Here is a 23,093-nt window from a genome sequence, read left to right on the forward strand (position 1 = left end):
CCGAAAGGTCCAAGAATCATTATGTCAATGTCACACAGTCATACCTCATACCTCACCGATTCTTTTCCGATTCTTCTCAAACTTAACACTTGAATTCTTCTATTCTTGGAGATTTTGCAATCTTACCGATCAAGTGTCAAAAATCAATAATACCTTTTCCACTTGAGACTGTTTGGAGCTCTTTTGTTGTTTTGAATGATTTTTGAGGTTTTATTCAGGACCAGGTCTAGAATGACAAGGCACTCCTTTTTCCTTTTCAACAAAAAAAAAAGAAAAAAGGGTCTATCCATCCATTTATCCATTCATCCATCAAGAATACTTAGATCAAACGAGGTAATCCGCACACAACAAGAAAATTAAGGTCCTTGTTGAATAAAAGTTCTAGAAGATATGGATTGAATGGATATTCTATGGATTTTAATATTCTCAAGATATTTAAATATTTTTCTGAATATTTCAAAATAATTATAGACTTTTCTTTAACTAGTTTCATGTTATTTTAATTAGTAACTTTGGTAACCTTACCAACTTAGCTTTTTTTTTTGCCTTAGAAAATCATTCAATCTTTAGACTGCGTGTGTGGTGTATCTTCATTTTTTTTTCCTTTAGTTTTTTGTGGTGTTTTTTTTCTGTTTTTTTTTTAGTTTCTGTTACGATCGCCTAGCTGCAGGGGATAATTTTTGAGAGCTGATCCCCTGATTGGCCCAACTCGTAAAACCGAAGCGTGCCTCGTGCACCTCTGAGTTTTATGATCTTTTTTTTTTTTATCTGAATGTGTCTGTCGGAACACCAGGAAAGACATATATATATATATATATATATATATATATTAAGACCTGAAGCTATGGTTTATACCCTTGATTGACTGAAAAGACCAAGACCAAGAGATGCATCATTTAATTTAAACTATTTATGGATATTTTATGGGTCGCTATTTGCATTTTGGCCAACTTTCCATTTGACAATCAGAAACAGAAACTGAAACAGAAACTGAAATTGAAACAGAAACTGAATCTGAGACCCGACTTTATAGTATAGTTTGTTCATGAATGGAATTCCATTTAACGATTGCCGGTGGGAAGAGAGATGCCACCTGAAGTGGCAAGATTACAAAGGGGGTTTTCTATTAGGAGATTATAAGAGGATCTCTCAGGGAGGGTGTTGAAGATTTCAATGGGTTTTTTTTTGAAGAAGGAGGAAAGTGTTTAAAGCAGGAAATATTAACAGGATAATGGGGTAAGAAGCCTCTTTGAAGAGGGTTTTGAGATGTACAAGGAGGGTTTGGCAAGAGATTGTCAGGGTAAGTGGTTATTAAATAGAAATAAAATATCCCATGGGCTTTAATAGTTTAATTTTAAGTAAAAGTGGATAGACTTTAAGATGATAATAATATAATAACGATAAAGAATGGCTTTACTTACGAAGGGAAGTATTATAAGATAGAAGTCCAGACTGAAAAGATAGTAAATAATAATAATTATTTTCAGAAGCCTGAACAGTAGTTCTATACTTAGATCTATATAGACTTTATATAAATTATATATATACCATATACTTCTTTAGTCAATTGAACTTTAAAAACCATTCCTTTATAAAGAAATCCAATCCAAACCAAAAGAATAGCCACCCCACCACACTCCATGTTATCCTATACCCTAAAAGCCATATCTTACTTCCGGTTATTATATAGAGATATCTACAACTATTTGAAACTGTGTCATCCATCAACCCAAAAAGGGGGGAGACCAGCAACAACAAAAATAAAAAGGAAACCAGTCACTAGACAAACAGACACTGAAAACACCATATGGCAACATGAATCAAACACAAACAGTGGAGGCATTAGCTCTATTAGCTCTATTCCCTTCCTGGTAAAATACTATATAGTCCAAAACGCGCCAAAGAGTTATACATTATCTTATCTGGCGGGTGTTTACGTACGATTTTGGATCGATTTTGATTTGGGGGGCTTTTTTTTCGTTTTTTGCCTAGGAGGGGAATGGAAACTTGTTTACCTGGTCCGGCAAATGGAGTTTACGAGCCCCAGATGTACAAATCCGTTTGGGGCATATAGAAGAGTATATCTTCTACTATATCTTCAAAAAGATCTTCTTCATTTGCAAACAGAAACCAAAAAGCAGACTATTGACTGAAGGAACTTTATTTGCTTGCCCAGAATATGTTGCTTTTCTGGCTCTGGAATCTGTATCTCTTTGTATGCTTTTTTTTTGTATCTGTATCTGCTTCATCTCGGAGTGTTTTTTATTGTGTTTACACTTGACTCCATCATGTTGCTGGTGGATCGGTGTATCGGTGGGCTGGGTGTTGAAAAGCCTCTGCAATTAGCACGCTTTCAGCATGCTTTTCCCTCTATTGGGTCAAGGTTAGTAGGCCCAGACCCCAGACCCCAGGCTCCAAGCCCATAGCCCATAGCCATACCTATAGATACTATATAGACTTCTTATTCAGATCGTTGTGTATTAGCTTTAGCCAATCCATCCATCTTCGGGCCTGTTTGCATTCCTCGTATGCGTATTTATATTTGTTTTTGTATCTTTGTATCTCTGTATCTTAGTATCTTTGTATCTTTTTTGTTCGCTGTGGGCGTAAACACACGGCAAACAACTTCATTTCGAGTGGAAATCAGACATGAAGTTGTCGCCCGTCGGCCCAGTTTTGTTTTTGTTTCTTCTATACTTTGATTTTTTTTTGGTTTAGGGCCTTAGTTATTGAGGTCATTTGGGGTCAAATGGTTAGCAAAACAGTTACAGCCCAAAAGTCTGAAAATTGTGGCTAACAAACAAGGCGAATCTAAGTATCTGGGGTGTTGGTTTTATGGAGTTATGGCCTTAAAATTTAGGCTAAAAAAATTGACAAAAATTTGGCCAATTTTATGGACTAGGTATCTAGGTTTTGTGATATTTCTGAGGGTTATAGGAATTATAATAGGGGCTTCAAAATATACCTTTTTTATAGCTTGTTTCTTTGTTCAAACTTATAGAAGTTGTAGATATTATATCTAGACTCTAGAGATATATAGAGATATTTATATATCTAGACCCTACATCCTTCACTACTTAAAAATCTAGATACTAGAATTATTATACTATATTTCTATAGAATTATACTATATTTCTAGAATAAGATCCTAGTGATATCCTATTCCTTTAAAAACCAACCTAAGAAAAAATATTACCCATTAAAGGTCCACCACAAAAGGCCCCTTTTCTTCAAGAACCTAATACCACCACCCTATATAGTATGTTACCCTATAAATTCAATTAATTCCAGACATTCTACCCTATTCGGGGAATGCATATCCCTTTGGGAGTATCTAGAGATTTCCCGGGCAGGGAAATGCATTTGAAAATGGAATCAGAGACACCAAGTCGGAGGAGATTCCGAGATGGGAGGAAGTTGTTGTTTCAAAGTCGGCGACCTAACCCCTATATGAATGTGAATGGCAATATACATATATATATAGTATATATAATTCTATATATATATGAAGAGCATTTGCAGCTGTAACCCACCCCTCTGACCTCACCTCTCCTTTCATCTTTATGTATGGGGAGCTTGCCTGCTCCCTAACTTGCCGGTTTCTTTCTGGTGTTGTGACGTTAATTAGAACGATGCACCATGCGTGGCTGCTGCAGGGGATTGCCACGGGGTTAGAGGGGGGGGATTGCCGGACTGGGAGGGGGGTGGTGGTTGGTGGAGACGTTGCAGCTTCGACTTCTGTTGGATTAACGGCACACGTGTCCGCATCTTGCGCTTATTTATTACCTTTCAGCACCGACTGAAAGAATTTTCTTTCCCTTTTCTTTTTTTTCATCACATTTCTGATTTAATACCCTAACTTTTGGGCAGTGTATAAGAGGTTTTAAATGGGGTTTACAAAAAAAATTAAGTTTTTAAAGGTTCTATATATATTTTAGATATATTTTCCAACGTAATCGCTGAGTATTACTCTAAGAAAGAGGATAAAAGATACATTATTTTAAATTCTCAGGAGGGAAAAACACATTTAAGAATCATTTCCTTCCTATTGCAGTATATCTCCTCTAAAGAGTATCCAAAATTCCTTATAATCTTAAAATATTTAATGCACTCTTTGTCTAATATATCGCATATCGTATCGTTCAGTGCTCCCTCTCCCTTGAATTCCTTACCGGGTGCATTCCTTGTGCGCCAAAATAAAATAAAAATTCAACTTTTGTTCAAAGGTGAACCAAAGGGGGGGAAATTTTTATAAAAAAAAAGGAGGGGTATGTAGGAAAATGCAGAGGATGTGGCTGAACAAGAGGTGAACAAAATAAAAGGAATGGAAATTAAATCCAGAACAGGCCCAAGCAATAACCGAGCCGTTGAAGCGCGAACTGAAAATCACTTTGGCCTGGAAAATGGTAAAGGCCTTTTACCAGCACATAAATATTTTCCAATTGAGCAAGCCATGCAGTTTATTGGTTTTCACTTTTTTTTTTTATTTCAGCCCTTATAGAGTATATGTACCTTAACCACCCATTGCCACCCCCTGGCATGGCATCTCCTGTACCCTTTTGGAAAATTTAGAACACCATTTGAACCCTGTAGCTTTTCTTTAGTTCGTGTCTTGTCCAATTTTCTTTTGTAGTTGGCATTTTTAAATTGCATTCTGGGACAATAAATTATATAGAGACTATATAGAGCATATAACCATCTATATAGCTAGTTATCTACTTATCTATATACATATGTTAGTTGGTTTTATGGAGCATATAGAGCTTTTCTGTTCTCCAATTGCCGGAAATTGTCGTTTAACGCCTTTGGTCTGCAATATCTCACATACTTTATAGGTTTTTAGTGTTATAGATACTTTTGTTAGATACAAGAAACTGTTTTAATAAATATTTGAAGATTGTTTTATCATTTTTTTAAATACTCATGGCTAAAAAACTCTAAGGGAACTCTTTCAATCTGTAATATCTGTAATAATGTCTGTAATATATCATATACTTTATAGGTTTTTAGTGTTATAGATACTTTAGTTAGATACAAAAACTAAACTGTTTAAAAATATTTGAAGATATTTTTAGTATTTTCTTACCTCTAAAGTAGAAACCTCTAAAGGAACTCTTTAAATATCTCTTGAATTATCTCTAAATCATTCGTATAAATCATTAAATATATACCCCCTTAACTTTGTATTCCCATCTTTTTTTTTTGCTATTTTTTTTAACGAACTACCTGCTTTCTAACTAAATGTAAAATTTAAATATTTTCAGCAGCATCCGCATTCTTTCCCAAAGTGAAAAGTGAGGGCCCGGCCATCTGCGATCTAATCTGTCTGATTAACATAATTGAGATTGATGTTTCTCAAAGTCTGACATTAGTTTCTTTTATTTTATTTTTTTTATTTTAGTAATTGTTTTAATTATTTGGCAATCTCATTGGTTTTCCATAACACAAATTAACACTTATGGAAATGTCATTATTTTTCGGTTCAAGTCTGGTTGTCCCTGAAAATGCTTCGATTTGTTGTTGCAACATTGTGTGGTGCGTTTCAATTTGTTTGGCTTGTTTGCTTTTTTTTGGCATTAATTAACAAGGTGCCACAAACAGAGAAGGTGGAAGGGGGCAGGAGGAGTAGGGGTGGCTAGAGTGTGTTGATAGGTGACCGGTTTTTGGGGTCAGTAATGGGTTAATGGCTTGCTCATGTCGGTTTGTTGTCGCAGATTTGTTTAATTATGCCAAGACATGTCTGTGGGTGTTGACTTTTATATTTTTTTTCGACTGTATGTATAGGGGGGGTATCTATCTGCATATATTTGTTGTTAATTCTCTGCGCATGCGCAACTCAATAACAACAAAAACAACAAGCCACTGCAACCTGTCAATGTCGTTGCAAAAAAAATCGGAGAAAAAAAAAACTATGAATTACCTTTGACAAAAAGCCGACAATTTGTTGAGCAGCTACCCCCCCCTCCTTCTTTAACCCCATAAAAGCCCACTCGTTTCAAATTGCAAAAAAAAAAAAATAATAATAATAATAATCAAGTAAATAACGAACTTACTCTCAAAGTGCATTAAGTCTCTTATACACAGTCACAGATACTTGTATCTGATAGATACACGCCGGCACACACACCCAGAGATACTTTAGTTCAGATTTATGCTTGTTATCAATGGAAAAATGCATTTCTGCTACTTCTCTGCTTATTTTTTTGCATAAAATTTGCATAAATAATCCCATTTGGACGAGGCAAGTGAATAAAAAAAATGGTTGGGAAAAAAAACTGAAAAACTAAAGTGCCATAAATGTGATGTGTCGCCCCCGCCATGCCACACCAGCCCCCTTGCCTCACACCCCTTGATTAAACACTCATCCGGTTGCATGTTGCACGTTGCATATTGCAAGCAATGAATGTTGCAAGGCTTTCGGTATATTTATATTTTTTCCCATTTTGGGGTGGCATATAATTTCTTTATTTTGTGTACCTCCCCCCACCTCTAGAGGATGTTGAAAGATGAGGTGGTTGCAAGGACCTGGGACCAAGGGAAGCTGTGGAAAAAATGTGGGTGTTGCATGCCGCAAGGCCTGGGGTTTCAGGCCCCCAGGGCTGGAGGGTGAAATTGGATTGGATTCTCTTGCCGCACACTCCCCTTTCGTGTTTTTTCTAATCTCCTTAGACAAAGTATTATTTCTTTTCCACAGATTTGATTTTCTTTCCCCCAAACTTTCCTCAGTTTTCTGGCTTTCCCTTATTTTTATTTAAGAATTTCTTAAATCCTTTACATGTTTTTGGGAATTGTTTTGCTAATCGGCTTAAGAAAACATAAGTTTTTGGTTTTGGTTTATTGGAAGAGTTTTTCAAGTCCTTGGAGATTTAAGTTATTTTTAATATAAGGTTGTTTTTATTTATATATTAATTTTGATTAATTTATTCTCTATTTTATAATTTATTTTCTTTTTATTTGCAGTTTTTTTGGCTGACTTTTTTGTTCAAAATTGTGTGATCTGAAGGTGTTTTGAATATGAGCTGAAGATTTTCCAGGTTCTTTTTTGTAAGTTTTTTTGAAATGTTTAATTTTGAAAAATGTTTAAAAATTAGGAGTACAAATTTTCATACTTTTACTTCCATTTATAACACATAGTATTATATTTGATTTTCCTTATATTTGTATTTTTATTAAAATAATAAAAGGATATAAATACCCCATACTTGTAGAATGAAAATATATCCAGGATCAGTCTTTAAAAGTCTTATAATAATAATGTACTTTAACTAAAGATATATATTCTTGATCATAATCCATAGCAGATATAACTGAAAAAGGCAAGAGAAGTACCGGGTATCATACAGACCACCTTTGTTGATGTTTTTTAATTTTTAAAATTCTTTCTATTATCTAGATTCTAGAAACTCCTTTTCCGTAATATCCCTATAGACCCTTTTAGTGTCACGCCAGGACATTTTCTCGTTATCCTTTCACTTTATGTTATGGTAGTTATGCCAAAATAAATCGATTTGAAGTCGAAATGTTACGCCTCGGACCGATTCTGTGGGCGTTGCGAATTCTTTGTTCATTTATCGGCTGCGCAATTCGTTTGGGCCATTTGTTACAATTTTTTTTTTTGTTTTTCTTGCCGAGAAGTATCTGTATCTGTAGCTGTGCAACCTACCAGATACTCGTCTACTTTTCCATGTTGCGGCAATTAATCGATTAGCCAGCCTGAACATTTATTTTGCATCTCTGGCATTTAGCTTCTTATATAAATGCTTTTTTTTATTAATTCTTATTCGCAATTGGCGCCAATTTAATACGATGTCACCATTAACGATCTTTTCCAGCCATTTCCAAGTGAAATATGACGGAACAATAATGATAAAAATATTAATAATAATAATAATAATAATAATGCACTGGGCGTTGGTCAGTTTGAGGCGATTCCGATCGCCTCTAGAATGCAAATTGGAAATTGGAATCGATATGGATAGGGAGGGAGAGGATCCAAGGAATACAACAAACACTTACTGAATGCGGAAATGTTATGTAGAGAGTCGAGAGACCAAAGATCGATCTGCAAATTCTATGCCGTGGGTGGGTGTATCTTTGTATCTGTGTATCTCGAACTGGAGCGAAAGGAACGCTCCAGTTGAGCCTTGAAAGCGTGATAAATTGACCAATGAAAACATTGATCAATGAATTTCTGATCGAGAAATGCCAATGAACTTTTCATTTTCATTCGTGGACTGTGAGTTGAGGAATAAGCCTTGAGGTTTGGGTTAAAAGTTTGGAGATTTGTGAGGAAATAGGAAATGAAATTATAGATATATATAAATGATATTTATAAGTATGAGGTATAGTTTGAGGTAGAAAGATATATTTAAATATAAGCCATAACTCCGAAACTCCGAAATTGATACTCCGAAAAGTAATCCATCCTCTCATAAATACCAATTCCCTTTTAAAAAAACTTGAATTAAAAAACTTAATAATTGATTTGCGCCAACATTGATTCCCCAAAAATGGACAACTATTTCTAAATGGACGTTCAATGATCATAGATCGCTAATTCGAGCCCAAAACGGATCCAATTATGTCATTTAATTGATCGCCACAAGTTCATATCCGTGTAATTTGTGGCCCGGTCCAAAAAGCTTGTGTCAAAGTTGAGTCGATAATGCGATCATTTGTGGCAAAGTGTGACCTAATGTCATAATGATCATTGCAATGGACTCCATTTTCAAAGACTCGGTTAAGAAAAAATCAGAAAAAAAATATACTAATTGATAGCAAGCACCTCTGATCACCGATCACCTGCTGAGTTGGGTTTATGTTTTAGGTTTTTTGTTTGTTTATTTTTTGGCGGGTTGGGGGGTCTATTTGACAGTTTCCAATCCACTTGAAATTTAAATTACGAAATCAAAATCGAAATTGAAACTGAAAACTGGCCCAAAAGATTTCTTGGAGATCTTTCGTCTTTGAGGCATTTTGGAGCATAGACCTCCTTTATTTGATTGTCGGATCATTATCAACAAAATGATGTTGTTTCGTTTGGTTTTCCTCTGGTTTTTTGTTTTTGTTTTTGTTTAGAGGTTAATGATTTCAAATGTGATCATCGGCATCGCAGCTTGATCACTTTTAATTGCTCTAAGACCTCTTTAAAGGGCCCCCGTCATAAATTAATTTAAAGCCATTTTGCCATCCAAACGAACCATTTGAACCTCGAAATCGAAAGTAAATTTATTTTCAATTTTCGTTTAACTATTATTGAAGTGCGCCCAAGATCGGGCACTGTAAAAAAATTAATTCTCTTGAAACCCCCAACTTATAAGGTCATAAATTTGTTGTTTTTTACTTTGTTTTGTTTGGTGTGTGACTAAAAAAAAGACAAACACTAATTAATTGTTCTAAAATTGACACAAAAATATCGCCTGCAGTCCGCGAGTGGAAAGACCTTTGCCGCGTTTCTATCTCTATTTGGTTTTTGGAGCCACAAGGTTAGCCATAAATAGCCCTGGGAACAGCCAAGATGACAACCCCCCAACCCACAACTCGTGGCCAAGGGGGTATATATGGATATTTTGTGTACAAAAATAGAGATAGTGGGAGAATACTTTGTCTTTGAAGGGGGAAAAAGTGTTAAAAATATAAAACAAAGATAGATCCATGCATTGTGTTGTGGATAATGATGATCAATGGAGCCAATAAACAACAACGACAACGGACAGCAAGCGGACAACAAGCGGACAAACGGACAAGCGGACAAACGGACAACAAAACGCCCAACACTCATGCCGGAAATTGTAGAACGTGTTTATGCCACAATTCCAAGTTGTTAAGCCACGCACAGAGACAGACTGACAGACAGAAATGCGTCAGACGCGACGACAGGCAGCAACAACAAACAGCAACGCGACATGCGTGCCAAAACAGATACATAGATGCAAAGATACAAAGATACAACTCAACAGACGTACCTCCACACGGATACAGATACAGAAAGATGCACCGTTTTGTCTTTGAGAGGAGTAACCAGAATGCAGACTCCTGATTCTCAATTCCCGCTTTTATCTACAAGACTGGATGTCTAGAAGGCATCTGTAGAAAGCGAAACTATCTATGAGATACACTTGGATAAAGGGAGTAGCTTTTGATGCATAAACACCTTATATATCATTCTTTAAACTATAATTTCAAATAAAATCATAACTCATAGCTCTCAAGCCTAGTATTAACCACCATCTCCATAATAAATGTTTTCTCTCAGTGCATTCTACGCTCACGCACAAGTGAGAACTGATCCGAACTGGAGTGAACCAAAACTGAACCATGAAAGCCAGGCTTCCATTCATAAATTCTGAATTCTTCATTCAGATTTGGTTCGCAGCGTTTCGTCTTCAGATCACGTGCCTGTCATCAAGGTAGAGAACACACCTGGGAGGTGGGAGGCTCCAACCAGGGGAGAGATACACATAGGGGGTAGGTTGATTGAACCGATTCAAAAGTACGATTCGTAATAACGTGGCCGGACTCACGATCTGAATTGAGTTGTTTATGGAGGTGGCACGTTGTGACATCAACGCCTCAAACTTGGCTATAACCACCATCACTCCACCTCTTCTCTTTGGAAAGTCCAAGACAAAGTCCAAGTCTTGGATTTGTTTTCCTGGTCATTCGATGCATAAATTGGAGTGATCCATGGCGGTGCGTGTCGCATATTAATTATGCCCTCAAGTTCATGGAGTTATCCCTGAAGACAGTACGTTTCGCAATAATAGGTCGCGATATGATTACATGATTTTGTAACAAAAATAGAAGGTCAATGGTTCGAGTTATTATTTTTAATTATGATGATTGTAAGCAGAGGTTAGTTTTTTAAATTAATTTTTAAACAGTTCTGGGTTCCCGCATAAAACACCCTCTAGAAATAATTACAATCCTCCCCCGCCTAGTGCTAGCCATGGCCTGGTTACTCCTGCCGCGACTTGACCTCGTTTCTCGTTTCCATGGAGAGGTGGTGATCTCAGGTGCTCCGATTGGAGCCAGGCCTTAAATGGCTAATTAACAACAACGCATAACTCTCACCTGGCCGGCTAATAGGAATGGTAATGTTTTTTTAAATGGAAATGGAGATGGTCTAGAAGGCCCCGTGGACAATTGCCAATTATGTGCAAAGTAGATCCAGTTCAAGTTCCATAGCGAATTCTAGTTACATTGTTTTTTTTTTTTTAGGTCTAGTCCGAGACTTGGTCTTGGTCTTGGAGTCGGTTTCCATTACCATTTTCCATTTTTTCAATCCGGGGCGATGGTTTTGTTTTTTTATTCTTGGCAGCGTTTCTATAATATCGTCACTGGATATGTGGCAATTGTGTCACACCTCTTGGCCACCAACTGGGTCTCAGTTAGAGTCTCTGGCCAATGTCAATTGTCATTGGATAGTGGTATGTCTCTCCAGAAACGACAGCTCCCACAATTAAGCCAATGGTCACGCTTAGTTCTCAAGGAAATCCAAAAAAAAAAAATCATATCTATATGAATATTCCGAAGTTAGTAAAAGATTTTTAATATTTTTAATATTTAATATTTTTAATATTTTAAACATTCAATATTTATAATATTTAGAGAGTTAACTATACTATCTTAAAGCCTTAACTTCCCTTCCTCAACCAATGTCAAATGTTAAAAAATAAGGTAATTATTTACAAAAAAACCTACCTCATTGTTTATAAACTTTAAGCTTGTAAAATAAAGGAAATAGGTAGTCATAGAATAAATAACCTTGCAAAAAAAAAGCAACCAAGGTGTGTATTTTTGACACTTTGTTATTTTTAAATTAAATATATGATTTGCAATATTTTTTTTTTTCTAAAAAAAAGATTAGATCATTTTAGACCTAATCTCAAACCAATAATCAATCAATAAGGATTATTATATCGATAGATTTGTTCATTTTCCAATAAAATACCTCTGATCGAATTCAAAGTTATTCTGAGAAAAGGGTCTAAGAATCTCATCCAAAAAAGGGGTATTTATGAGAATCGTATAAATCTTGTTTGCATATAGAAATTACAGAGGATGCCGATACCGATTCCGATTTCTGCATAAATACTGAAAAATTACCCCCCTTTTTTTTTGGATTTTTTGGGTTCCCAGAAGACTGCGAGTGAGATGGCGACGGCATTAAGCCTGATTAGGCCGGGCCAGAAAGAAAGGCAACAATAAAGACACATACAAAAAAAAATATATATAAAAAAGGTAAAAAAAAAACAGAAACAAAAAAAAAACCATAAGTGATGGCGAGGCGACCAAAGAAAACAAAAGTAAACCCGGCACAAGTTCAAGGTCAAGAGCAGAGCACGACCGAAGAGCAGAAAGCTGCGCTTCAGGTCTGTCTCACACACACACAGACAGAGACAGAGACGGAAGACAGGCATACGCACCTTTGGGCGAAAGGTGAAGGCAAAGGCGAGTGAGGGTGTAAGTGAGTGAGAAGATGTGCAACAGCCACAAGTACAGTCATGATTAAGGAATATTCATGAGCTTTCGTCACTGGTGGTTTACTTCCACAAAAGGTTATTTTTCTTAAAAATAAATTGTTTTTTCTTAATAATTTTTAATAAATAAATAATACAAAAAATATTTATTTTTATCTTTTATCGAGTCTCACCTGTAGTCTCATGCCTAATGAAAGTCAGACAGAAGGCGGGTGATGGAGGGCGTGTGGGGCGGCGACTCCACGAAGACGAAGGAGGCCCCTATTAGAAGTGGCGAGGCATAAAAACGATTGCAATCTTTTGCCGCCTTTTGTCCTTTAACGTTTTCTGCCTCCGTTACTCTTTCTTTCCCACTTCTTTCTCCAGTCTCCCGTCTTCAGTCTACAGTCTCCCAGTCTTTTCTACTCGATCCCCCTCAACAGTCTTAACCCACTAAAGTGCTACCGTCATTACGTCATTTAACTGGGGAGTACAGTTCTCTAGGTCTCTATTTTAGTCTCTAGGTGCCGTTCTGGTATCTAAAAGTTACTATAGATAATGCAAATAAAAAACCTTTCAGGTTTGCTCAATGTAATCCCCTCATTGACTGATGGATGGACTGATAAGATTTCAAAAATACTCTACACTTGTAAAAATAAATTAAAATAAAAATAAAGTAAAATAAAGGTTAGAAAAAGCTTAGGTTTTTAATATAAAGGTTTTTATTAGTTTTATTTGTTATCTTTAAACTTTAAGTTATAATCTTTAGTCATTGTAGCTCATTGTAGAATTCGTTTTAAATGAACAAATACTGTACATGACCCCCTTGGCGCTCTTACTGGATCTCCTCCCCCTTTATTTGTTCTCTGCCACTCTCTCTTAGGTCTTAGTCTCTCTCTTCTGAGGCAACCCACACCGTGCGACTGCGCGAATGACTTTGAGTTGGACTTCGGCTTGAAGCTATGTATCTTTTTTTTTTTCATTTTTTTTTTGTCATTTAAAGTCTAATCAAAACATTTGAAGTTACTTAAGAAACCTACGCAGCTTAAGTTGAGTTTCTTGTTTCGAATTCTTAACTTGTCGCAGCTTTGTCTTTCCAACAGACGGAGGCAAAATAAATTGTAAATTAAGTTTCTGCGACATTTATACAAAAAAAAAAAAAAACAACAAAAAAAAGCGGCCATTCAGAGACAAGTTTTTATTGTTGCAGTTCTTGGGGGTTTTAGTTTTCTTTGCCCTTTCAAATGAGTTACAAACGTCTTCAGAAGGTTATCAAGTGTGTGTGTGTGTGTGATCTACTTTAAGTCAGACAATAGAAAAAAAAAATACACTAATTCCTCCTTTGTGATTCGTATTAGTATCTAAATTATTCGCTCTGGATGAGTCAGTTTTGTGAACTTTAGTTTTGGCCTAATGCCAACAAATCTTACGACTGGTTCTCTTCCCATATAAAACACGAAAAAAACAAAAAAAAATACAAAAGCTCCCACATAGTATGCCGGCTAGTCCAAGGTCGTCGTCCTCCTACACACGCCACGCCATGCCACCCCACTCTAGTCTACTCTACTCTCTGCTACTCCCACCCACTCCACTCTATTCCACTCGAAAAAAAAAACAACAAGTATATGTACATATATGCATTATAATAATCGGGCGACATCACTGACAGTTCCCACAACACGTCAGTCAGTACAGTGGACACTGAGAACAAAGGAAATGGCTAATATTATAAATGGAAATAGAAATAATAAACATGAATCATGAAATATAAATATGATATGTTAGTAATTTTAGAGGAATTTTTGGATCATAAGATCTCTATTTATCTCAAGATCCTATTTTATGTATCTTAAATGGCTCATACTGCCTAAAAATAGAATTTTTTATGATATATGAGTAATATTTATGATCTAAAATAAATGTATATCATATATAAGCAGGATTTTAGAAACTATAGCTTTTTTTCATATTTTATATTCCTAACTTTATATGAACTATGAGTAAAAATTAAAAATTGAGGGTTATGGGAACCCTTACTTAATTTAAACTTATGGTATATAATATAATGATATTATTTATTTATTTATGAAGATCCACCAAGTAATTTAAAATTAGTAGGTAGAGGTAAGGTTGAGCAATAGCAACGGGGGCCTTCAGCTCGGTTTTTTACAATAGTCTATTTAATGATATAATTATTTAGAATATATCCCTAATATTTCTCTCACTGCATAAAAACCCCTTATTTTTTGCATTATTTTCCTGAGAACTACAAAATGGCGGCGCCGGTTTCCTTTTGTCCGACTTGTCTATTGATTTAGCCACGAATGGTGAACTGAGCAAAAGGAAACTCCGGCCAATGAGCCAGGAGTCCAGAGTTCGTGAAAAACACCAAGGAAAAACTGAAGAAAATCAGCGGAACAGGAACAGGGGGGGAAAAAAAGGGATAGTGCCTGACATTTATGGCGACGATGACAGAAATGTCTAATGATGAGAAAACATGGCAATGTGGCATGGAATGCAGATACCCAAGATATATATAAAAACACTATACATCTAGTATATATATATATAAATGGATGACAATGCATCAGGCTGCCACAAAAGGAGTTGAAACATTCGTATGAGTATGCAAAATGGGTGGAAAGGAAAAAAAAATAAAAAAAGGGTAGAAAAATGAGGGCCAAAATGGGAGAGGCAACTCCATTCGAGTGCCTGTTACCATTGTTGGTTCAATGGCTCAAAATGGATAGATAATAACTTGTGAAAATAACTTTTGCACTTGAACGAGATTTGAAATGGGGGGAATGGGGAATGGGGAGCACTCGACAGATACAAAGATACATCCGTACTGCATCGTAGATGTACATACATATGTGTTTACTGTCAAAATCATGGTCCATGGTCCATATTCGACACTGAAATTTCTGACAGATGCGAGTGCATCAAGTTCAGTTTGTGGTGAGGGGATGGAGTGCCTGGAAGTTGGAGGCCCAGTCAGTGTCAGTGGCGCTGGTGAAGGGGGCCTTTTGGTGGGAGTGTGAACTGCAATCGCATTGATTGTTGTTGCTTGAAATGAAATCGTTTCAATTGTCGCTTCAAGTGTCATTGAACGTTTGGGTGGTATGATGTTGATATTGGAAAAGGTGGTGGGGGGGTAAATGAGAAGAAAAACTCTAAAAAGAGTACACTTGAAAAAAAATATATAAAACAAATAGCAAATATATTAAACAAATTAAACTATTGTATTGATTTATCGTCTTTGTTTCATCTCTAGTTAAGTGTTACCATCTTCTAGTTTGACACAGTTTTTATAACGGTTCATCATCTCTTGAGAGATCTTTGATCTTTTTAACAGTGCAATTGCAAAAAGACACTTGAAATTCAATGCGCTTGGCATTTCTTTCTCATTGGATCTATGGTATATCTATCGTATATCGATATCCCATAAAAACAATAACATGTACCCCCCTCTTCCGTTCCACTTTCAAAAAATTGTGAAACTTCATCGCCTTCGAAACCACGTATATGTAATTGTTAATTGAAAAAGTCAACAATAACAATTCGTTACCTTTATAACATATATTTTCCATTTTCAATCTTGAGCCCATCCATCCATCCCAACCCTGCCTCCAATAACTTCACACTCTCGATCACTTTTACTGTCATTCAGTCACAATTCACACTTTAAATGGAAAAACTAATAAATAAATAAAAAAAACAAAAACAAAAAAGTATCTGTAAGGTGAGGAGTGTGGAATTCATTAGCTTGAAGAACCCAACTTGGCAACTTGGCAACTTGAGGAGCTAATAATAAAAACAAACAAATATGAAGTAATAATTCTATAAATTCATAGACTCATTGCCGTCTAAAGAAAATTTATTTTTAGATAGTTGTAGTTGATAGTTGAGGAATATGCAATAAATTCAATAAATCATTAAAGATATTTAGTCATAAATTCATCAGAAATGAATCAATTTCTAGTCTAGTTTAGATATTGAAGAAAGATAAGTATGTATAAGGTCATATAACACTCTATATATTGCCAAGCAGATAAGAACTAATATTTTTTATTGTTCGATATCGTAAAATATAGTTAGATAAGGAACGAGTTTTTGCACGTAACTCACGGGTAGTACTTCTCCACAATATTGCACATTTGGTGACAATATATGTATATATATATTGCGATTGAAAATAATGCCAGAGGAGATTGTATTTGGAGAATGGGACAGGCCTTATATGCGAATCGATGCCGCATGCGACGCATCCTATCCTACTATATGTTGTATTGTGCGATTGTTGGCTGATTTTTTAATTAAATTCACTTTCAAAAATACCGCTAATCATTCGAACAAAAGGCCAGCGCAGTGAACATATTTGCATATTTGTTTGTCTCGAAAGTTGGCGACTTAACTTTTGCCTCTTCACTTTTTTTAAATCTTGAATCTGTTTTTTTTTTACTTTTTTGTGTTTGTGTTTTTCCTACCCACAGCTTCAAGCTCCAAGGGGGGCGTGGCATGTGAATAGCTTGAGATTGATCGATCTAGGCAATATACAAATATATTTATGCATATATATCTTGTATACTATATTATTTTTTCGCAAGTGCGAAAGTGAAATCTATGGGATGAGATGGGGATTTGCCCACCCCCCAGGGCTAACAGAAAACCCACGAAAAAAAAAAAAACAAATCCGCCATCAATGGTTACCAAATTAGCCAACAAACATACCAATCGCATGTAGTATGGGATTTTCTACTATTCGATTTTTCGATTCGAGTACTACTTGTTGGATCCCCAAAATCCGTTGCTGATCATTTTCGGCTAACATACTTACAACCAACAAAAAAAAACACGTAAGTTGTGCCTTAATTAAGACCAGCCTCATCGGAATTGAGTGTCTGTTACGTAAGTAGTTAAAACAGCCGGACCAAAATCACTGAATCGCGCGAATTAAATACACCACAACAACAAAAAACAACAAATATAAAAAATAAAAAAAAAATAACAGCACACACAGAGGGAAACATTTAAGAAACACATATCGAAATCCGAATGAACAACGAATGCGAATGGGATTTCTTCGATTTCTTAAGCTTTTTTGTTCCCACTCTCTCACCATTGAATTTTTTCTTATTTTTTTTTTTCCTTCATTAATACCAACGATCGGTCTTACCAGATTAGCACCTTGGCCTAATTATGCAGATTTCGGTAGTGGGCTGCTGTTTATTTAACTCGGGCCATTTAAATTCTTGACAAGATTTTGAGTTTGCAGGAAACTGTTTCACGATTGCCTAGAATTTTATGTTTTTGTATCTCTAACTTAACGATTAAACTTAAACGATTTCCATATCGATTCTCCACTAATCTGCATCAAAACCCTGCATCAAAATATTTTTTAGATTTTTTTCCATTTTTTCTAGGGGTACCCCTGCAAAATCCACGATTTCCATACGTGGCCCACTCCCATAGCTATATCTCTGCCAATTCTTATCCGATTCTCAAGCGGGGTACCTCAAACGATTTGTGGATCGATTCTCCACTAATCTGCATCAAAACCCTGCATCAAAATAATTTTTCAGATTTTTTTCCATTTTTTCTAGGGGTACCCCTGCGAAATTCACGATTTCCATACATAGCCCACTCCTATAGCTATATCTTTGCCAATTCTTATCGGATTCTCAAGCGGGGTACCTTAAACGATTTGTGGATCGATTCTCCATCGATCTGCATCAAAACCCTACAACAAAATATTTTTCAGATTTTTTTCCATTTTTTCTAGGGGTATCCCTGCAAAATCCACGATTTCCGTACGTGGCCCACTCCCATAGCTATATCTCTGCCAATTCTCATCCGATTCTCAAGCGGGGTACCTTAAACGATTTGTAGATCGATTCTCCATCAATCTGCATCAAAATCCCGCAACAAAATATTTTTCAGATTTTTTTCCATTTTTTCTAGGGGTACCCCTGCAAAATCCACGATTTCCATACATAGCCCAGACTCATAGCTATATCTCTGCCAATTCTCATCCGATTCTCAAGCGGGGTACCTTAAACGATTTGTGGATCGATTCTCCATCGATCTGCATCAAAACCCTGCAACAAAATATTTTTCAGATTTTTTTTCCATTTTTTCTAGGGGTACCCCTGCGAAATCCACGTTTTCCATACATAGCCCAGACTCATAGCTATATCTCTGCCAATTCTCATCCGATTCTCAAGCGGGGTACCTTAAACGATTTGTGGATCGACTCCCCATCAATCTGCATCAAAACCCAGCAACAAAATATTTTTCAGATTTTTTTCCATTTTTTCTAGGGGTACCCCTGCAAAATCCACGATTTCCATACATAGCCCAGACTCATAGCTATATCTCTGCCAATTCTTATCCGATTCTCAAGCGGGGTACCTTAAACGATTTGTAGATCGATTCTCCATCAATCTGCATCAAAACCCTGCAACAAAATATTTTTAAGATTTTTTTCCATTTTTTCTAGGGGTACCCCTGCAAAATCCACGATTTCCGTACGTGGCCCACTCCCATAGCTATATCTCTGCCAATTCTCATCCGATCCCCAAGCGGGGTACCTTAAACGATTTGTGGATCGATTCTCCACCAATCTGCTTTAAAATATTTATTACAAAAGTTCCACTTGCATTTCTGATACTATTCCTTCACAAGTCCCTTCAAAAACTTCCATTCCGAATATTTTCCATAAATATGTTGAACTTCCTCATCGGTGGGGCTTTGATGAGTCAAAACCTGTTCGAGGGGCCACGCCTCCAGCCACCTGCCGACTGGCACCTGCCTCAAGGTCGAATCCTTTTCGATAATTCGATAAACGCTTTGATAAGCCGTGAAGTTTATGAGTGGCCTTGGAGTCCAGGTAAACGTTAATCGCCTTAAAAACTAAAAAAAAAAAACGAAGATCCGCCTCTTTTGGCGCTGAAGTTCACAGTTCAATTGGGTTTACCGCTAATTAGTCCCCAGGTGATTAAGTCAAGAAACCCTCAAAATGGTGGGGAGGGGGGATTTGCTGCAACTTTGTTTCATTATTATTATTTTTTTTACGCTTTGCTGCGAAGCGAGTCTGCGAGGCTTTTTCAAGTAAACCGACCATAACTACTAGGCCGCGAGTCACTTTTATGTTTTATTTATTGATTTTATTTGTTTAAGTTTTGTTGCTGGCGGCAGCTTGTTGTTGCGATTGTTGTTGTTGTGTTGCCACTGTTGCGGTTTTGTGTCCCATAATTATGTCAGCTGCAGTGGCACAATCATAAATTTTAGCGCTTTTTTGTTTTTGGTTTTTTGGTTTTTTCTGCAGCCATTCGACGCCGGCTAGAGGGTGAAATATTTTGTGTAAAAATTTTTCATAAAATTTATTATCCACTTGCTGGCAATTTGATTGCATATCATCAATCAGCTAACTTACGGAAATTCTTTAAATGTGGACAGTAGTCCAACTAAGTTTTAAACTACACTGTATAGTAGAAAAAATTCAATCTTTATAACACAATATTTGTTTTCTTTTTATTTTCAGAAGTTGACTATTTCGAACCAAACCGAAAATTAAATCCGAACCAGACGCGATGAGCTGCAAGCCAAATTCTAACGAAAAACCTACGAAACTTTACTAAGCTCTCCTCCAAAAAGATAACATACTTCAAAAAAAATTATAAACTTAATAAATTCCAAATCGAAACAAGAAATATATAAAAAAAAAACCCAATAAAGTTTTGAAAAGAAAATCCAACAAGATGGCCATGTTGGAGGCGAGGCCTTATAGGCCATTTAAATCCAGCGAAGAGTATCTGGAGGCGATGAAGGAAGATTTGGCCGAATGGCTGAGTACCCTATACCCCGAGCTGATGATAAATGCTGAGAACTTTATGGATCGACTCGACACTGGCGTGGCATTGTGCAAGGTAAGCCACCGGCTCTTTTAAATAAAAAAACCTCACTTTATACATTTCTTTCTGATACTTTGGCTGGGAAAGTGCTAAGAGCTTTAGAGCCTCTACTTTGATGGCTAAAAGGCTTCCCTTACCTCTTATTTCCCTACCTCTTATTTGTTTTTTTTTAAAAGAAACTGGGTCATTTCCATAGCGGGGTTGGGTTCATTGCTCAGGTGAAATGCATTCATAACTTAAATGAGGATACTAATGCATTTTTTTCTAAAGGTTTGGAGTGGGAATCCTTTGAAACAGGCTTCTTTTTGGTAGAATATCTATTAATGAATTAATTTTAGGCTTTAGAAATATTAAGTGAAAAACTTTTGTAACAAGTGTGCTGAGGCAAAATAATGTCAAACCGAATTTTGAGATTCGTAACGAAGTCACCCAAACCACGTCAGTCTCATTCTGATTCAGATTTGACTAACATTTATATTTTTTACTATATATATATTGATATTAGATACAACAACAAACACGCGAGTGCCATAGACATTTCTTTTTAGCCACTCTACCAGTCCAATCCTTAGCGACAATCTGCGATGACTACCCCTCAGAAGAAACCCATTGTTAAGCCTGAGAAGGAATTCAAAGACGTGGATGGTGATGGTGGGAAATTATCGACACGAAAAGTGGAGAACAATAAGCCCTCCTCTTCACAGGCTACTAAAACTCCCAAAAAAAAAAGGACTCCCCCTTGGAAGAAACCCATCGTGAAGTCGCAGGCCGATTCTTTCCAAGTTGACATCTATCAAGTACCAAAAGGTATGAAGTTTGCAGAGGAATCATTAAAAATCGGAAACCCAGATCATAAAACGGAACGAGTGAGGTATAGCAGTCCTGAGGGACCAATAAAGTCTGAGAAACCAAAGCAAATGGATAAAACTTTAAAAGAAGAGAAAGATAAACCTGATACGGAGAGCAACCCAAAGAAGGTAGAAACTGTCGCCACTCCGAAGAATGAGGCCGATTCTTTCCAAGATGTCATCTATCAAGTACCAATAGGTATGAATTTTGCTTCCCTTGAAGAAGAATTGCTGTACTTTCAGGGTAAAACCGCTGAGGAATCATTAAAGAGCGGAAACCCAGATCATAAAACGGAACGAGTGAGGTATAGCAGTCCGGAAGGGTCAATAAAGTCTGGCAATGTTAAGCATAAAATGGATCCAGTGAGTCTTAGCAGTCCTGAGGGAAAACCCAAGCAAATGGATAAAACTTTAAAGGAAGAGAAAGATAAACCTGATACGGAGAGCAACCCGTCGCCGACGAAGGTAGAAACGGTCGCCACTCGGAAGAATGAGGCCGATTCTTTCCAAGATGACATCTATCAAGTACCAATAGGTATGAATTTTGCTTCCCTTGAAGAAGAATTGCTGTACTTTAAGGGAAAAAATGCTGAGGGAAACCCAGATCATAAAACGGAACGAGTGAGGTATAGCAGTCCGGAAGGGTCGATAAAGTCTGGCAATGTTAAGCATAAAATGGAACCAGTGAGTCTTAGCAGTCCTGAGGGAAAACCCAAGCAAATGGATAAAACTTTAAAAGAAGAGAAAGATAAACCTGATACGGAGAGCAACTCAAAGAAGGTAGAAACTGTCGCCACTCCGAAGAATGAGACCGATTCTTTCCAAGATGACATCTATCAAGTACCAATAGGTATGAATTTTGCTTCCCTTGAAGAAGAATTGCTGTACTTTCAGGGTAAAAATGCTGCGGGAAACCCAGATCATAAAACGGAACGAGTGAGGTTTAGCAGTCCGGAAGGGTCGATAAAGTCTGGAAATTTTAAGAATAAAATGGAACCAGTGAGGCTTAGCAGTCCTGAGGGAAAACCCAAGCAAATGGACAAAGCTTTAAAAGAAGACAAAGATAAACCTGGTACGGAGAGCAACCCGTCGCCAACGAAGGTAGAAACGGTCGCCACTCGGAAGAATGAGGCACCAGATCCACGTAAAGATACCAGCCCGGCGAAACCCAATTTTTGGATAAACCTTGGCGCCGGTGATGCTAACGATGAATGTCAAATGGTTCCTGGCTTTGGACCTTCAAAGGAGTTGGTGCGGAATAGTAGTCCTGAACCATCACTGCCCGTGCAGAAGACCGATGTGGCCCCGCCGCCGGAAGAACAGCAAAAAGTCTCAAAAGAGGAAGACAAACCAGTGGTCGAGGAAGCTCAAGCACCCAAAGTGGAAACACAACCACCAGAACCTCGTAAAGAAACCATCTTCAATAATGCACGGATGACGGATTTTTTGGATCTCACGATAAACCAACTCCTGCCTGAGAAGGAGTATTCTTCACGAGTCAAGTATCTCGAGGACCTCATGAAGCTGGATGTCACCAAAATAAAGCCTGAGCAACTCATCAAAGTTGCTCATCAAAAGTCAAAGAAATTAAAAGAGAAAAAAGTGAGCAGTATCCAGAACTCTATAAACCTTATCTTCATAAATAATTCTTCGAATATAGGATTAAACATAATGGCCAATATAAGTGGTATTCCAGGGTTTAAAACCAGAAAAAGTGATAGTGAGACTCCATAGACTCCATAGTTAAGTAAGTAATCCATATCTTTAATATATAACCCCTCAGTCTAATGGTTTTCATATGTCCCCAGATTATGACTACGTGTTAATAAAATTTTAATTGTTTATGAGCATTCAAAAAATTTACTGAGTTT

At 36.7% G+C, this 23,093-nt stretch overlaps 2 protein-coding genes and 1 long non-coding RNA gene across 5 annotated transcripts in view; 2 read left to right on the forward strand and 1 right to left on the reverse strand.

The window, feature by feature from the left end:
• LOC138926787 (uncharacterized) overlaps positions 1-23,093 on the reverse strand; it is a 38,423-nt gene that overhangs the window by 14,580 nt on the left and 750 nt on the right. Inside the window, exon 2 of the long non-coding RNA XR_011443442.1 lies at positions 1,422-1,452. This is a non-coding gene — a long non-coding RNA (uncharacterized lncRNA). The remainder of the gene's footprint in view (positions 1-1,421; positions 1,453-23,093) is intronic.
• Positions 1-23,093, forward strand: part of pigs (pickled eggs) — a 55,316-nt gene that overhangs the window by 10,264 nt on the left and 21,959 nt on the right. The window contains exons 3-4 of one of the 2 annotated variants that reach the window (XM_043210167.2): positions 6,961-7,044; positions 20,005-20,389. In XM_043210167.2, coding sequence (XP_043066102.1) covers positions 20,222-20,389 — 168 coding nt within the window. In that variant the 5' untranslated portion in view covers positions 6,961-7,044; positions 20,005-20,221. The remainder of the gene's footprint in view (positions 1-6,960; positions 7,045-20,004; positions 20,390-23,093) is intronic. The other variant, XM_043210168.2, reaches the window with a different exon arrangement.
• On the forward strand, positions 20,763-23,054 carry LOC138926489 (neurofilament heavy polypeptide-like). Of its 2 annotated transcripts, XR_011443039.1 has the most exons (3): positions 20,763-22,824; positions 22,883-22,969; positions 23,031-23,054. XR_011443039.1 is itself a non-coding variant. In XM_070280818.1 (2 exons), the coding sequence occupies exons 1-2, from the start codon at positions 20,959-20,961 to the stop codon at positions 22,886-22,888; spliced, it is 1,872 nt and encodes a 623-aa protein (XP_070136919.1). In that variant the 5' UTR covers positions 20,763-20,958; the 3' UTR covers positions 22,889-23,027. The 2 variants fall into 2 exon arrangements, 1 of the variants encoding a protein (XP_070136919.1); XM_070280818.1 differs by lacking the exon at positions 23,031-23,054 and having other exon boundaries at positions 22,883-23,027.

Source organism: Drosophila bipectinata, chromosome XL (assembly GCF_030179905.1).
Source record: "Drosophila bipectinata strain 14024-0381.07 chromosome XL, DbipHiC1v2, whole genome shotgun sequence".
Taxonomy (NCBI): Eukaryota; Metazoa; Arthropoda; class Insecta; order Diptera; family Drosophilidae; genus Drosophila; species Drosophila bipectinata.

Excerpts from the sequence above, each read along its gene's own strand:
- LOC138926489 (XM_070280818.1), top strand. The coding sequence starts at position 20,959 with ATGACTACCCCTCAGAAGAAACCCATTGTTAAGCCTGAGAAGGAATTC.